The 17,550-nt window shown below is 38.9% G+C and overlaps 1 protein-coding gene across 1 annotated transcript in view; it reads left to right on the forward strand.

Moving 5' to 3' along the window:
- LOC141967704 (opsin-5-like) overlaps positions 1-17,262 on the forward strand; it is a 29,598-nt gene extending 12,336 nt beyond the window's left edge. Inside the window, exons 3-8 of the mRNA XM_074921777.1 lie at positions 5,495-5,614; positions 8,026-8,196; positions 11,035-11,369; positions 14,433-14,677; positions 15,961-16,094; positions 17,233-17,262. Of these exons, the coding sequence (XP_074777878.1) occupies positions 5,495-5,614; positions 8,026-8,196; positions 11,035-11,369; positions 14,433-14,677; positions 15,961-16,024 (935 nt within the window). The 3' untranslated portion in view covers positions 16,025-16,094; positions 17,233-17,262. The remainder of the gene's footprint in view (positions 1-5,494; positions 5,615-8,025; positions 8,197-11,034; positions 11,370-14,432; positions 14,678-15,960; positions 16,095-17,232) is intronic.
- Positions 17,263-17,550: the final 288 nt, after the last annotated feature.

Below are 17,550 nucleotides of genomic sequence, written 5' to 3' on the forward strand. Positions count from 1 at the left end.
AGGGCTTGAATAACACCTATTTCTCATTTGTCTTCTACTTACGTCTTTATCTAAAAGGGAATTCAGAGCAGTAGAGATGGAAGGTGAAGCTGTTCTCAGTATTCATGCACTGTTTTGTATGTATCCTAGCTTTTCGTATATATAATTCTGTGTTGCTATGCAGACAGATGTCTTCACCAAACTGTCCAAAACACACACCCCCCTTGGGGATTTTTTCACTTGGTTAAGCAAATTTAGCTTTAATCCCAGGAAATATATCTGATTAGCTGGAATGAATCCTTCCAGCGTACACTGTATTGACTTGTTATTGGCTGTATTTAGTGTAGATTTATCTGGTTCCAAAGAAATACCCCTGCCAGGTGTGAAACATCTTGGAAAACATAATCAAATTAAGTCAAGGAACAGAAATAAATTTCCAGTGAAAAAACAAACCCTAACCATGAAGGCACAGACTTACATGAGAAGTGTGAGGAGATTGAAACTATAGTTTAAAAAGGCTGATAATAATTTTGATATTGGATTTATGAGTGAGATTTATCAGTAAGATTCAGACCTTTCTGATGTTGTGGACTGGACATCAAACAGCCTGTCTTGGGTGCACCCAGTGGCCCAAGCCAGGAAAGTTCAAGATCTATCTCTGGTGTATACATGTGTAGCTCTAGATATCATATCTTACATTTTGTTCTGGGTTTAACTTATTTTTTTGTTTGTTTGTTTTGCATTGCACTTTACTTGGTTGGTCACTTTACACTTATTATTATTACACACTCCAGTAGCAGCTTTCAATAGAGCCGAGTATGCTTTTCACATGTGCATGTAAATGACATATTTGCATCTTCCTTGGACTTGCATCTATAGCATAAGATACCATTGGAATCCTGCACAGATATTTTAAGTTCCTTTTAGCAATGCTTGCAACGATTTTAAGCAGTCATTGTTTAGATGCTGGTCAGTTGTGCCCTCAGCCATTTCAGCAATGCAACTGGGTTCATGTGTCCTAGACCAGCACAGCAGCATTTTGGACGCTATGTATAATACAGAAATGGATATTGATTTGTCAGAGGCTGAGAGAAGTACAGAACCCCCTGCTTTTATAGGGGTTTGTGTGAAGAAAAGTGTTATGCTTTTTACGGGTAAACTAGAATTACACCTCACAGCTCAGCCACTAAGAGAGGGAAATAAATAAAACTGGTGGAAGGAGCAATGTCAGGTCATCTTCTCTGCTTGTGAATAGATGGGGTAAAGTAGTCTTTAAATATGTCTTTTAAGAAAAAAAAAAAAAGAAAAAAAAAAAAAGGCTTTGGGCTAATGCTTCTCATGTGAGTTGTACCTTAAAAGACTGGTTTAGCTTAGTGGCTTGGGGATGTCACTGTTAGCTCCTGTTGATGTGCAGATCCGTATTTTACTACACACTCATGTTTAGGTGGATAGTGACATTTCAATAATATCTTGGGCTTGCAAAAATATGACAGCTTAAAAGGGAATTAATCTTTGTGCTACCCAGGTAAATCTCTGAATAGCTTTTTAAACTTTCTGTGTAGTAAAAAAATAATCCTAAGCTTCCTTTTCCACTAAGCTGATTTCTGACAGTTCAGAGCATCCATTTTTCTGTTGGGACAAGAAGCACTGCCATGCAGAGATTTTCAGTGCTAGATAGTAGAACTTAAGGTGGTGGAGAAGGAAGCCTAGCTCTGTGAAACTGTTCACTGGCATCAAATTCCACACAACAGTCTTGCTAAGGCTGTAAATTTGCTTTAATTGACAGCTTTATAGTTAATCACAGCTCACAGGTATCCAAAACTATAAGCAAAAACTATGTGCTCAAATAGCTCTTGGGTATAGTTGTGTCTTGGGATAACTCTGCAGTGTTGCAGATTTACTTTGTAAACTGTGTAATCTGCAAAACATGGAAAACCAAGCTGGAGCATTCCGTTGCCGTACCCAGTGAGGGTATGTCTATGGGTTTTTCTATTACAACTTGTGGTTCAGACCGAACCTGTCCATTTTCACTTCCTGCCACTGAACTGTGTCCCCATTCCTTTGCAGATCCCTTCCAAGAAATGGTGGCCCTTCTTGGGGATGTCCTGTGCGGACATCCTGATAGCAGAGAGAGGGACTAGCTGCGGACAGGTGGGAAGACAAGAGGTAGGGATTGCTATTGGGCATCTTTTGTGCTTGAGGCATGTAAGGCACAAGTGAGTTCAAGATTTATTTGAAAAAGGGGAAGAAGCTGCACAGTGAGCAAACAAGGCTGGGATCCTATTAGGAAACTCAGCAGAGCCTTTAGGGTCAGGCTGGTTGTACAACTGAAGTATTGTAGTTTGAAAACATAAAAATACTTTTTTTTTTTGTCTTTGAAGAAGATCAGGTGTCATGGTCAATCTGTGATAAATTCCCTGCAAATGTGTGATCTTTTGTCCTAACTAGTTCATTTCCAAGTGTATTTTTTGAACTGTCTGGAAAAAAAATAATCAAACAGTACACATGGTTGTAAGAATCCAATTCTTTTTACTTTGTCACTTCCCCTGTTAGTTTTTTCATCACTGACTTGATTGATTTACTGCACAGCCAGGTAGGGTGACTAACTACTGAGCAGTGACCCACTGGCTGTCAGCTCCTTTGAAAGCCTGTGGAAAGTAACTATTGATATGCAAACTGTTGCTGCACGCTTCCTTAGTGTGTTATGAAACAACTTAATTGAAAACAAAATTCGGAACTATATATATTTTTTTTTCCTTCTTTTTTCCCCTCTGATGATTTAGTAATGCTGGCAGATTGGAGGAAAGGAGTCTTATTTGTTCAGATTGTAACTTTTATACACTTTCACCTTTCGCTGCAGGTTACGTATATGAGCCTGGCTCTTTCTCTGTAGGTGTCACTTTTTTAGTTACTGCATCCTTGGGTCCCTGTTTGTGTATATGTAATAGTGTTACGGTGCTGTGGACACTTGTGTTTCCTCCTGGAAAAAAGCCTTTATCTTATGTCTGAAAAGTCTTTTTCCCCCTGTTTCCAACCCTGGGCTCTGCCCAGGCACACAGCCTGCCAGCACCTACCAGAGCTGGGAGCCTGCACCAGGGAGGACTTCAGCTAGCTATTAGGGCACTCTTTTTTAATAAAAGGAAAAATGAAGCATTAGCTGGTTCATCTAAGGAGATTACAAAGATTCTGCCACCAAGGAGTTAAACAAGAATTCAGGTAAGCAATTGTCAGATGCAGATACAGACAAAAGGCAACTTAAATTATCACTTGACTCCTTCCAGCTGTAGGATTAGGACATCAGTGGTCTGGGGTTCTCTGAAACATTGCTATTAATAATGAGCAGTTGTTTCAGAGGCTCGTCTGATGAAGACATCTCTCTAGACTGCCAGTCAGTTAAAAAAGATTCAGGAAAATGTCAGGTGTTTTTGAAAGGTGTCTCAAACTGAATGCTGGCACTGTAGATACCCTAAATATCACTAGAGAGAAAATGACATTAAGAGAGAAAAGGATTAAGATATATGAAAAATTCTCAGCAGCACCGAGATACGTTCGCTTAACTGCAGAGAAGAAAATAATTCATATGAATATCTGTATCCACTTATAATTCAGATTAAATTTTCAGTCGTAAGAATAGGATGTTCTTTAAATTTCATCCACCAGACATAAAGCAAATTTCCTGAGAAAGCCTAAGATTCAGTGATAAACCAGCTTCTATCCTGTTTTTTAAAACAATATAGAAAGCAATACTGTAAGTATAAAATAAGAAGGGTTTCCCATTAGATGAGTGTTGCATTTATTACTGAAAAATTCAAAATCAAAATATTTTTCTCCTGAGTTTGGTAAAATTTTGGTTCCACATTTACTCATCTTTCTTGAGAATAGTCTGGTTTTAGCCTCTGGGAACCATTTTTCTCTCTGCCTCATGGATATTCCCAGGTTGCACCATTGCAAGGGGATTGTTCCATTGATGGGACAGAGTAAATAATTAAATACCCATTTAATTCCTGAGATCTGGCCTTCCAGAAGACACTGATGAAAATTATGTGGTGTTCAAAGGTACAATATTTGGACAGGGTGATGTTGCTGTGAGACTGGGGGCTGCTGGGTCTTTTCAAAACATGAGTTTGCAGAACCAAAGCCATGTGTAGGAAGGCATCACGAAGAGTGACATTGCTGCCTCACCAACAGCGGCACGTTGTGCTATTTATGACATTTTTGTAGTGCTGTGGAGGGTTGGCCTTAGCTGGTAGCCAAGCACCCAGGGCAGCCACTTGCTTACAGTCCCCACAATGGGATGGGGAGGAAATAGGAAAGTCAAAAACCATGGAGATAGAAACAGGGTGGAGGTAAAGACAGGGAGATCAATCATCCGTTACTCTTGTGGGAAAAACAGACTCATCATGGGGCATTTAACTTCATGTCTAATTACTGATTTAGATAGTGAAAAACAAGATGACAAACATAAAATGCTTCAGGAAAACACCTTTCGTCCCCATTTCTGAGGCTGAATTTCAACATCTTTTGCCTCTCTGCTGTTGTAGGTCCCTTTGGTGAGGCAACAGCAGTGAAGGAGGTTGGGGTCTCTGCCACTCTGCTCTTCACTCTTTTCTTCTGCATCTCCCTCCTTCTCACCTGTCTCCTCTGCTCTGTTGTGAGGCCTCCAATGGGCCACAGTCCTCTCGGGGTGTTCACCTTTGGGGGGTGACTCTTGCTTCATGAAAGGGATCTTGTGTGCCATCCTGTGTTTCCACTGCAAAATGTTCACTCTGGGCTTGAACTCTTTCAAACATAAGTTAGTGAAGCAAGAGTTTTCTTTAAAGGAACTGAAAACCCTGTAGTTTTTGGTACCAGTGTGATTAGCTCCATGGCTGATTAACCACTTGCAGCATTGGTCCCTGCGGGTCCTTGGGTGCTGATATGACAAAACAGATGTCAGACAACGTGTAGAGGATCCTTCCTCATGCGCTGTATTCCAGCTGGAAGTTAAAATTAGATCTATTTTATAATTTTTCTTTCTTATGATTGAAATCAATTTGTGTTGTAAAATTTTTGATATATTAATTTACGTTATTTTGGAAATTTCTCTCTCAACCTCTGTTTATAGTATTTACTAAAATTAAATAATTTTAATGGTCAGAGGTTGGGGTTCTTGTGACTACAGACAGCTGAATTTCATTCTTATCAATGTTTAAATGTTTGTGAGAAAAATGGGGTTGTTCAGAACAGAGGAATTATGGGATTTCTATTGTACATTCAGTTGACAGTTGTGCAGGCTCAGGTGGTGAAGGCTGCTACAGAGGTGAAAATAACATTTGCTGTGGGAGGGAGACGTCTGCAGTAGATGCTTCTATGAGCTGCATAATGAGGATGAGATGATCATGTTTCAGAGTAAAAGCCTTGGGACCACAGGTTCAGGCTGAAAATAATGAGAATTTCACAAGGAAGATGTGATATTGCTGGTTTTGAGGATAATTCTAATTTGATTGTTTTTCTTTTTTTTTTTTCATTATTATAGGGATTCTTTCAACTCTGGGAAATGGATATGTTATTTTTATGTCCTCAAAGCGAAAAAAGAAGTTGAGACCTGCTGAGATAATGACTGTTAATTTAGCAGTGTGTGATCTGGGCATTTCAGGTAATTTCATGTCTTATTTTCACTCATTTTTACTGTCCTGCCATTCTCTCTGCCCACAGCAAGAGACAGTCCTCTTTGCTACTGATATTTCTGCTTCAATGAGAGTCACTCCAGTGAGATGGAGTGTTCCAGGAGAATTTCCACAGCTATATATTTGGAATGTAAACAGGTATATCCTGACCATATAAAATGTATGTACCAACCATGCAAACTACAGCTTGTTTGGGAGCCCTCTTAACAGGAGGACTGCTAGTTTCTCTGTTAAGGTCTGTCACCAACATAGCACTTGGTCACCTTGCCTTCCTGGATCTCAATCTGTGTGTTTAAGTTTTGTAATTAAAAATAATTGTGATTGGCACAACCATGCTTCTCTCTCTTTCTTTTTTCTTTTTTTTTTTTTTTTTTTTTTTAAACTGAAGATGTTGACTCAAGAAATGTGATGTGTTCTGTTTGCTGGATGGGAAGATGGGACTTTTTCCAAAATCTTCATGTTTCACTCATTTGTCTTGGCACCCTGTTCAAGAAACGGGTTTTGCCATGGCCCTGCTTCCTGAAGATTTCCACAGGGTGGCACCAGCCACTTGTTCAAAACTGCAGCAGGCACATTTCACACTGATACCATGCTCAGAGTCCTGTGCTGCTGAACAGAAATTTGATTTTGTGCGAATAAGCGTGTTTGCTTTTAGAGCTGGCAATGATTTACATGAATAAAGTTGCTGACTCAGCATATTTCATGTTTTTCTTGAAACCTTAATCACTGGGGTCAGCTTTTGCTTGAAAAATTAAAGTATATTTATTATGCTCAGAGAAAAGCCCATAATATATTGACCTTAGCACAACCTTCAGGCTCAGACAAAGTTTTCCTTACAAGCTGAAGCTAAAGGAAAAGAATCCCAAAATACCTTGTCTCATTTTGAAGGGTTTTCAATCATGGTGTTTTTGGTATAGAAGATGAAGCAGAGGCCATTTTCTGCAAGATTTTTTTTTGGTAGAAATGTTTTAGTTTTCTGTTATGAATGAAAACAATGTTTAGTTTTGCATCGGTTTGATCTGAAATGGAATATTTCGGGCAATAATCCAAAATATTTTTCTACAGATCACTTCAAAAAAAGAGAGACTTTTGTTTTGACTTCAATGAATGGGTTACCTTGTGGGAATTAGTTTGCAAGCCCATTTTTGCATTCTTTATAAATCAATTCACTGAGCTGCCATGGCATTACAGTGTGGTTCAGCTGGGGAAACTAGACTAGTGCAGCTGAGATGCTTTCAGCTCCTTGAGGTTCTCTGGCAACTCTTGTGCAGGAAGGAATAGCGTCACAGGAAGGTGGAGTTTAATATTTAATGTTTGAATGTTGCAGTTGAACTGTCCACGCCTTCCGATCAGTCTGGTAAGTAGAAATGAAGGATTTGGAAAACATGCTGGTGTTCCTAGATGGTAATTTTTTGAGTTTTCAGATCCGTTAAAGGTGGGTGTTTTGTGTGTTCAGTTTGAGACAAAAGAAATGAAATCAGGAAATGGAGATTTCCAACTAGAAAATTACAATGATACTTAAAAAGAAAATGAATAATGTTAAACTGTTTTAAGGTGAGAATGGAACAACATATGACCTAACTTCACTTCTTCCATAAGGCACCATCCACTTTTACAGTTGGAGAAATGAGCTAAGGTGCCACTAAGATAGAGTCTCCAAAATACTTAGGTATTTCCCTTCTGTTTGGGGATGCTGACAACTTTTTAATATGACTTGCTGAGAGTCACTGAGGAAGAGTGTGGTATGGATGGGAGGTGAAACCACTTCTTCAGCTCAAGTCCATGCTACAACCATAGCACCATCTTCCTTTCTAATCTAACCCTTTACCACAGTATGCATCTCGCTGTTGGGCCTTGATAGTTTTGCAGAAGCCCTCTTTGAAGGCAAATTTCTTTATTTTGTGTTTGAAGACACTCAATGGATTATAGGGATGTAGCCTAACTAGATGTGTACCTGTTTCAAGCCCAGATTCACTCATCACCTCTACTGCTTACATACTGGCATGTGTTTACATGTGGACTTAACACATACTCTGAAGTTTTCATAAAGCGAAGAGCCTGCACATGTTCAGTACCAGAGTATGGGTTTACTTCTGGCTCACGTGGTCTGCAGTAAAGCACATTTCCAGACATTCTGCAGGCTTGGGTCATCCTACCACAGCATAGATGCTATGGGATCCAGCTACAACTGTCTTAGGCTTAGTCCTGTGGATGGAGGGCACTCAAGTCACCACATCTGTGTGCCTGAAGCACTCTCTCCACTCTGCAGAGCATTTTACTGTATATTTGGGCAAAGGAGAGGGTTTACATTTCTGGAAAAGAGTGGTTGTATCAGTGATGGATTTTATTGGTCAACTGACGTTCTTTTTTCCTTTTGAAGTTGTAGGAAAACCCTTTAGTATCATTTCCTTCTTTTCTCACCGCTGGGTGTTTGGATGGATGGGCTGCCGCTGGTATGGATGGGCTGGTTTCTTCTTTGGCTGTGGGAGCCTTATTACCATGACAGCTGTCAGCCTGGATAGATACCTAAAAATCTGTCACTTGTCTTATGGTAAGAAAGAAAAGCTATATTAAATGACTATATAAACCCCCCCTATATTAATTGATACAGTTTTCTAGACTGAAATCATACTTAAACTCTTCAAAATGATTTTCTTAAATATAGAAGGGAATACACAGATAAGAGGAACATATAGGTATGACCTAAGTAGTCCCAGATAAAGTTGTGTTGCTGGACAAAACACCTTCACTGTTTTCTCTCTGCTGTCTGCCTAAGTCATGAGTTTTAGTAATCACTCATAGATAAATCACTTTGTGTCTATCAAGGCCTATTGACATTAACTTATTAAAATACTGCACATCTTGCAAGGTCTTATGATCTGACACACAGAAGTATCCCATATTAGATGCTTAAATTCCTTTAAGATATGAGGCAAGCTATTTAAAACATCTAAAAGATATGGATGCGCAATAGGTCGTAAGAGATGTGTCTCTAATACAGAGATGGAACCTGAGAGGATGAATTTAGCAATGAAACGTGTTATCATCATATCCATCAATATCTTATGTCTCCTGCATGTGAATTATTATATGCTTCATTCTGTCCAGTTAAAAGATGTTCTCACAGTTTAGAAAAAACATCTTTCTTGCATTGAAAGGGACTAACTCCCCAACAACATACTGGGAACACTCAAGGTGACTTTACATATAAAAAATACGTTTCCCAAGTGTCTTGAGGGGCATACAACTGCTCTCATTATAATGACACACAGTATCAACCATGTAATGTTAAGTTATACGAAATGTTTGCAGCTAGGAAGTGTAAGTAAGCTGGGCTGTCCAATAGCTGAGTGTGCTGTCAGTTAAAGCAGTGGGACTGCACCTTAGTGATCTGCTCTCATAGATCCTGGCATATCTGTACTTGCCCTGGTTTTTGGCTGTATTTCCTGAGATGTGAGTGCAGGGAAGGTCTCCTTAGTTGAGTTTTAAATATACCATTCACATTAAGCAGGATTCCAGTTCTTTCTATAAAGGTCTATCAAAACAGTTCAGTGGCAACTCAAATCATAGACAATTTTTCAGACTTGTTGAGCTGAAGTAAACATTTCATGACTGGCTGCATTCATGCTGTGAGTTCTGGTATTTAGTATGATGTCTTAGTTCAAGAGAGACAGAATGATTCGAAACCTTTTTTCTCAAGGCCTATCTGATCATGGTTGTCCATACAAAATGATAGGGAGCAATAAACATATTTAGCATGTTCAGTCCAGGTGGTTAATTTAGCCATTACTGTATAAGGACTTCTGATCTGGTTTATGTTCCTGAAACCTAGGATTTACAGCCTGACCTTTCCTACATCATTCTTCCACGTGAAGGTACCTGGTTCCAGTAGGGTGTGTCAACATGAAGAGCTACTCCTTGACCTACTTCTCCTCTAGGAGTAGGAATAAGAAGACCCTTGCCACAAGAAGTGCAACCTGGAAGCTCTTTGAACAATTTCTGAAAGCAAGTTCATGGCCTAAATTAATCAGGAACCTGGAGCACCTGACTATATGCTTACACCTTTGTTTTACTCCAAGCAGCAACTTATTTATTGATTGGTGATAGATGTCTGTGGTTTGACAATAGCTGTGGAAATAATGCCAAATTATTGTTATTGTTGCTGTAGTTTTTCTACACCCGAACACAACAAATCACCTTCCTGTCTCTCAGTAATTGTGCTTGAATTAGTTAAACAGTCAGTGTCCATCTTCCTTCCAGTGATCTGGAAAAGTAAAATCAGATATGGAAGAGGCACCAGTCATATTCACGTTAGAGTTTTTGTTTTGCCTTGGTTTTGTTTTAAGTCATTCTAAAACTGTGAATAAAGCTCCCCAGTGTCAGTGGACAGGGAGTGAAGACAGATTAGAGTTTCCAAGATGGAAGGAGCAGTTATAATGCTGTAGTCTGAGTGTCTGTGTAAATGACAGGTTTTAACTTATTTGTCCTACCTGAATCCAACATGTTGAACATAGGTGATGAGGGAAAGCTTGTAAACTGAAGCTTTTTCTAGCTGAGATAGGGTTGCATGCAAGGTGAGCAGAGACAGTACTCCACTCCTCTACTCCAGGCATTCCATTAGCATTTAATAAAACAAATGGACAAGGATACAGGAAAACACCAATTACAAATAATTCTGACTATATAGACATGATGATTTATTGTACTGTAAAAGAATGATAAGGTGAAAATAAACCTCATATATGTTATTTCCTCTCTCAAGCTTTATCTTTAATTTACTTGGGCTAATGATTTACGTTGAGAAGTGTCCTGAGGTCAAACTGTAGTCAGTTAACATGTGACAGTAAGAATAGGAAATAACGTAAGTTGCATCATATGGTTGCAGACAGTGAGCTTTTGCACTGAAAAATGAAAGGCTGAATTAGACCCTTAGTTCTTCACGTGAGTTGAGCCTCCATCTCATCTAACCACCCGCTATGAATATGCCTTTACAGACCACAAAGCAATTTTCAAAAGTACTAGACAAGGTGCCCATGGTCATTGCTGAGCTAGCTGTTTGGATTGCTTTTGTACAGACTCTTCCAGGTTGTAAACCATCACAGCCTAAAGTAGAGATCTGAATTAATGGCAGGTGGAGCCCTTTCTATGAGTGTGTATTTCTCTTTATGAGGTATGATGTGAGTGGGGGTGGCTAGCTCAGAGGTCACTATAGATAGCTTAGCTGGAAGGAGGCAAGATAAACCCTAGAGCAGCTGTTATTAAACAGCCAAGCACTAGAGCAGCTGTTATTAAACAGCCAAGCAAACTCTTATGGCATGTGTAGAATGACATATTCAATTGTGCCAAATACATATGGACCTGAGGTTGTAACTCTTGAATTATCTTCCAGGTACCTGGCTTAAGAGACATCATGCATTTATCTGTCTGGCAATAATCTGGGCCTATGCTACGTTCTGGGCTACGGTGCCTTTTGCTGGTGTGGGGAGCTATGCCCCTGAGCCCTTTGGGACCTCCTGCACTCTGGACTGGTGGCTGGCGCAGGCTTCGGTGGCTGGCCAGGCTTTTATTCTGAGTATTCTTTTTTTTTGCCTCCTGTTCCCAACTGCGGTGATTGTGTTTTCCTATGTCAAAATCATTCTAAAAGTCAAGTCATCCACCAAAGAGGTTGCTCACTATGATACCAGGATTCAGAACAGTCACATACTTGAAATGAAGCTGACCAAGGTAGGTAGGAAGATTTAACTCAGTTTTCTTTGTCAGGTCATAAAAGCAGGCTTGGAGAACTTCAACCATGTACTCTCCTACACTAAGCGATAGTACAATGCTCTGAAGGTGGTTCTTCTGGCACTCTCCTCCATTATTGTCAAGGTGGGAAAAGTTGAAACATAACTTTGTGATTAGGGCACTCGAGTCCCCAAGGTTGTGATTCAGTCTGAAGCTCTGCCACAGCCTTCCTGTGTGACCTTACACAAGTCACATCATCTCCCTCTAGCCCTGTTCCTCATTGTAAAATTCCCTTTGCTTTCAGATGTAGTTGTGAAGAATTGTTTTAAGGCATTCAAGGTGCCCAGGAATTATAATAGAAAAACCGATAAAAAGCCAATTATTGTAGCAGAGAAATAAAACTTTCAGACAGCTTGCGTTCCTCTGTTAATGAAGATATAAACCAAAGTCATTCCTGTAACACTGCAATTGTTTTTATGCAAATAATTTATCATTTAGGTTCAGCCATGAGCTGTTGATAAAAATGAACTCAAGTGATAAAATTAATTTTCCATCTCAGACCATATCCTATTTTCCCTTTCTGATTTGGTCTATTTTCTATTTGGCAATGGTGACAGGCACAATCCTTTCTGATACTGGTTATTGTGCCAGGAAATATCACAAAATAAAAACTTGTGCTGAATGAAACAGGATTCCTTAGCTGTAAATATTCATCAGCCTCTGTGTGCCATGCCAAGAGGGAGACAAGCAGCATCCTTTGCTTGGTTGATCAAATTTTATTACATTTTTGGGGCATTGAACTGGAAGTTATATAATATACAGCAATAGGTGACATTATGTCTAAACATATCGGAGAAACTCAGCTAGCTACTTGTATGGTCCATGCTGCTAATACATCTGGTAAAACTGTCCTTGCTTCTACAAAGGGTTGCTTCAGTACAGTAGTTTTGCAGTTATTCGGGACCTTTCATTTGAAGAACGATGAAAAATTTTGATTGGAGGTTGCAGATTTATTTTTGTCATATTGGAGAGATCATGCAAAACTTGAATGTGATCGGAGTAGAAACACTAGTAGTTGTTCCTTCTGTCTGAGATCTATAGTGGAGAATAGTATGTTGAGATATATATATATATATAAATATGGAAAATGAGTCTCCATCGTAACCCATTTAACTTCACAGCACAATTTATAACAAACAGGCTGTGTTTGAGATCCTTGGCTCACATGCACTGTTTCTTCAGTGGCAGACAACAAAAAACCATAAATGTGTCCCTGAAAATAATATTACCATCAAGATGTGGAAATGAAGGCTCCACAAAAGGCTATGCAATATCCCAAAAACGTGTGCTTTCCGAGGATTTTTTGCTGTAAACCTAAATGTCTTATTGCAAATGAGTGCACGGGTACCGTTATCATTTTGCACGCAGAATAACAGCCTGTCAATTGTAGCAGCACAATAGCATATGTTCCTCACTATGCACTATTGCATGATGTCATTTGAAGCTGTAACAGTCCGTGACTGAGTACAGACAGGCTGTACTTCAGGTAAAGGATATAAAACACAAATTTTGGCCCCAAACAGTTTTTCTTTAATATTTAATGCTAAACTTATCTATGACTAAATTTCCTCCTGTTCTAAGGAAGTGCTTTTCTCATTCGCCAAGAATGCAACCTAAATATTTGGTAGAAATTTGTTTTTTAAAGCATCTACAGATTCTAGTGGAGTACAGAATACGTGCTGTATGTTAGGAGAAAGAAAACTAGACATTGTACTAGTGTTCTTGCTCCGAGTTAAATACCCAGTAGTTTCAATTCTGGCTCACCCAGGTAAATACAGTCATTTTTTATCTGCTGGAGTGGGTATACCCAGAGACTTAACAGCTCATGCCTTATTGAATAACTTTATGCCCACTTTTTCCATATTTGTCTTGAAAGGGTTTCAGATGATTGGCATTTTTCCAGTGGAAGATAAGCCATAGACCCCCTCCTGGGTTCAGGCAGAAGATAGACCTAGTTTACCAAAACTCCTCTTCTTCCTTCTGTTAACAGTGGCCATCCTCGTGGCAGGTTACTGGTCCTACTGGGTTTTGACGCCTTCTCTGTGGGACATCAGCACAGCCTGCAAGAGAGGAAGAAGCCATGCGTTAGATTAGGGTGTTGCAAATTCTTTTCTTCTGTTGCTCAGTTCCTTTGGTTTTGCATCATTGACTGGTACTGGATGATGCAGAAGAAGGAGCTATAGTAGATGCAGACAGTAATATACCCTCCCAAACAAACTCACCCACAGAGACACTCAAGGTCCCTCACTCCCACACACCATCAGGACTTAATTCAGTCCTGCAAACTTCTTCAAAGACTTTGATTTTATGAACTTTGGAATCTGATTTCAAAGGACGCAGAATCTGGAAGACTTGCACTTAATTTTTTTGGTTTTGTTTTCCCATTTCATGTTTGTTTCACTCTGGAATGAAAAAGAAACTGGGTTTCTTTTTGACAATCTTAGCAATATTTGGTTGGAAGAGACTATAGAAGTAAGAGGCTCCTCAAATAAGAAAAAAAAAGAGGAAAAAAAAAAAAAAAAAAAAAAGAGAAACCCTGCAGGAATTTTTCCCAGTTTAACCTATGTTCATTTCAAAGATCTTGCTAAGATTTTGAAAAACTTTCACAGCTCCACATTATACATTATCCTAAAAAAGAGAGTCTGCAGGTTTTGAGAGGACTCTTCTCCTTAAATACTTTAAATTTAATGTAAAAGAATTATTATTTTCTGTCAAACTATTCAATTTATTCATGTGTAGCCAGACCTTTTACCATTTTTAAAGGTCTCTGATAACTGACTCATTAACTGCTCTGTGTCAGGTGAAAGAAAAACAGAGGCTTGATAAAGAGACATGCGTAACAGCTTTGGTTCATATTGTAAATTTAACTGAAGCAAGTTATCTTTTTTGTTTTCTACTACTCTGTGGCATGTTCCCTTACATTCTGCCTAGATCTGTGCTGTGCTGTCAGTGTCTAACTGCTAGATTAACCTCTTTCTCTCTTTTCTTTTTTCCTCTCACAAGGTGGCAATGTTGATCTGTGCAGGGTTCCTCATTGCCTGGATCCCTTACGCCGTGGTCTCTGTGTGGTCAGCCTTTGGACAGCCGGATTCAGTTCCCATTCAGTTTTCAGTGGTACCAACTTTGCTTGCAAAGTCAGCAGCGATGTACAACCCAATTATCTATCAGGTCATTGATTGTAAATTTGCCTGTTGCCAGTCAGGAGGACTGAAGACACTGCAGAAGAAGAGCTCTTTGAAGAAATCGAGGTAATTTCTTTAAAAAGTAGGATACCTTTCCGTATACAATGTTCTAAAAAGTACCACACTAAGATCGTACCAAAAGTCACAGCTCTCTGAATCTTATTTCTTCTTTTTGACCATAACCTATTCAGGGTCTTTCTTGCCATGGAGTTTTGTAAAGTTACTCTAGGTATAAAACCATATGCAAGGAGATGGTTCTTTTAGATCCAGTTGGAATCTGGATATACAGTTGGAAAGAGTCCCATTGGGTTTAGTGTTTTTTGGATCAGTCTTGTCCTCCTCCTGTTCCTTGTCTTTCATGTCATCATATGGGTTACCTCCACAACATGTTGATGACCTCCACTGCCAGTAAAGTAAATGGAAGAGAACTGTGTTCATTCCTTACGTAATGAACCTGTTAATACTATGCTTTCTGCCACAGAATTGGCAGGGAGAAACAATAGTTCCTTAATCACCCTGCAGGTACTGCTCACACCATAAGAATCCCAAACCAAACAAATCAAAGTGCAATAAGGTCTCACAAAAAGGCCTCTCGGCTATTTACACGTTTCTGGCAAAATCTTTTCTGACCACCAGTGGAGTTCCTGGAAACTGTGCACTTGGAGGAAGAATGCTTCTAGTTCTGCCTTATGCCAGACAAACATTTTACTTCTGTGATTGAAAAAGAATGAGATAATGATGGATGTTATTCTGACAGTGTAGACTGATATAAAGGCCACAAATGCCCTACCACACATAAGTGACTGTGAATCCATACAATTCCAGTAGAGTAATTTGCTTCAACAGCCTAGAATATGCGTGCTTCAGTAAGTACTTATTTAAGGCATGAAGACCGATTTCATCATTCATATTATTCCCTTACCAATTCCAGCATTTTTCAATATATTGTTCAGAGAATGAGTCAATATCTCCAGCTTCCACAATTTCCCTTAGCAAATATTTCTATAATCTTACACACAGATTTATGTCATCTGCAGAATATACAGGGTTCATATGTTGTAAGTGTTTGAGGTGCTGAATTTAGTTTACCAAAAGCCCTTCTGCAGTTTTAGACAAATCCAAAGTAGCCCTCAGTGAACCTTTGGCAGCTGGATTTGTGTTTAACCTTCATGTTATCATTCTAAAGGAGGAAGGAGGTTTCATGCAGTCCCTCACCCTGAATCCATGTTGGCCTTCCTAGGGCTGTGCAGTGAACAAAATGATCTGGAAAAAATCACTTCCCAGAATTAGGAATTTAATTGTGAGCTTGGTACGAACAAAATGATTGTTGTGCTTTCTCCTTCCCATAGGATGTATACCATATCTGCACACAGGGACTCAACAGCGATGAATGAAACCCAACTGGAAGTATGAAGACTCATTTCACATACAGCGAATGAAAACCTGATGACAAACAATCATACTGTCTCAAGTTCCTCTTTCTGTAAATAAATTAAAACATGATGACAGTTTTATTTTACTCCCTAGTCCTATGTACAGTGTAATTCTTTCCATCCTGACTAAAATAGTGCTATTAGAGCTGGGCAAATATTTCAAGTACTCAGAGGAAAAAGAAATAGAGAAGACTCATTTGTAGAAAAAAAATTGTATTCACTTCAGAGGCTTTAAAATATTTTTATTTTTTTAGCACTAACAGAAGTGATAGTTTGGATGAATTTTTCCTCATGGAAAGGAAAGTATTCGCAAAGGCCAGTTTTAGTTTGCTAAAGCTAATCTCCCTAGATTCCTACTGCAGTCACTGGAGAACCGGAGCATGACAGGAAGGATTCCTCAGAGGACAAATCTGAGTCAGAGCTTCGCTTATCAAGGCTCCCCATCACCCGTTGGAGAAATGTTATCTCACTGATTATCCCTTGTGAATATCTCTCCAACTCATGTGGCTACAAGCCACAGTATTCAGAAATATTTTGGGTTTAGTCAAGGCAAGATCAGAAGTGTCACACTTATATACCACAGATGGTCAGCATTCGTGAATGAGAGGGGCAAGGTCTCTTGTTTAATGGCTAGTTTCATTTAAACAGTTTGGAATCATGAACGACTTTGTAATAAAAAAGCGGAACCTAAATGAAATTAATCTCGTACAAGCCAAACTGAGCGAACCAATAGCTTGCACATCTTTTTACCATTCCCTGGCCAAAATTACAATGAAATGTGATGGCAATAAGCAGACGGGTTTGACTTCTTGAATGGTAACTGACTTTTTTTACCTTATGTTGTACATTTTACCATTCTTTATGATACCACTATTTAATATAAAATGACAAATCCTTCCTCAATCCTAAGGATGAAACCAGACTCAAAAAACTCATGAATTAATGAGAAAAGTTGCAGCATATGTAACAGAGAAGTCTTTCTTAAGTGCAGTGGCATCCAATTTTTAAACACTAAACCCTGGAAGGATGAGGATTAGGAATGATTTAGCAGAATGACAGTCCTGCTAAAACAAATACACTCAGTAAAAAAACAATGTGCCTTGAAAAGACCTGCAGAGCAAGGCTGCCAAAATAGTGGCATTGGATCTGAGCCATAATTATTCCCATTCTCTTCTTTTTCTTTTTCAGATTTACCTTAAGGTAGAGGCATCACTACACACCAGAAATTAGCAGTCCAGTATAAACAGATTTTTAATGCTTAAAATAATGATTTTGATGTTTGTATGTCATTTCTTTGGGAAGAATATGATACTATAAAAATACGTTATTTGCAAATCAAAGAGTCTCCACACAGATCTGTGTTGACGGTTCATTAAGAAAAAGAAAGTTATGAAGGTTGAAGTTTTCTTCTGAATTGTTCCTTTAAGGAAAGAAAACATATATGAAAGAGTTTCAGTTGTTTTCCTGTTTAACATTTAACGGTGCTTCTTATCATCCTTTTATTTC

The sequence above is a fragment of the Athene noctua genome, chromosome 1 (genome assembly GCF_965140245.1).
Source record: "Athene noctua chromosome 1, bAthNoc1.hap1.1, whole genome shotgun sequence".
Lineage (NCBI taxonomy): Eukaryota > Metazoa > Chordata > Aves > Strigiformes > Strigidae > Athene > Athene noctua.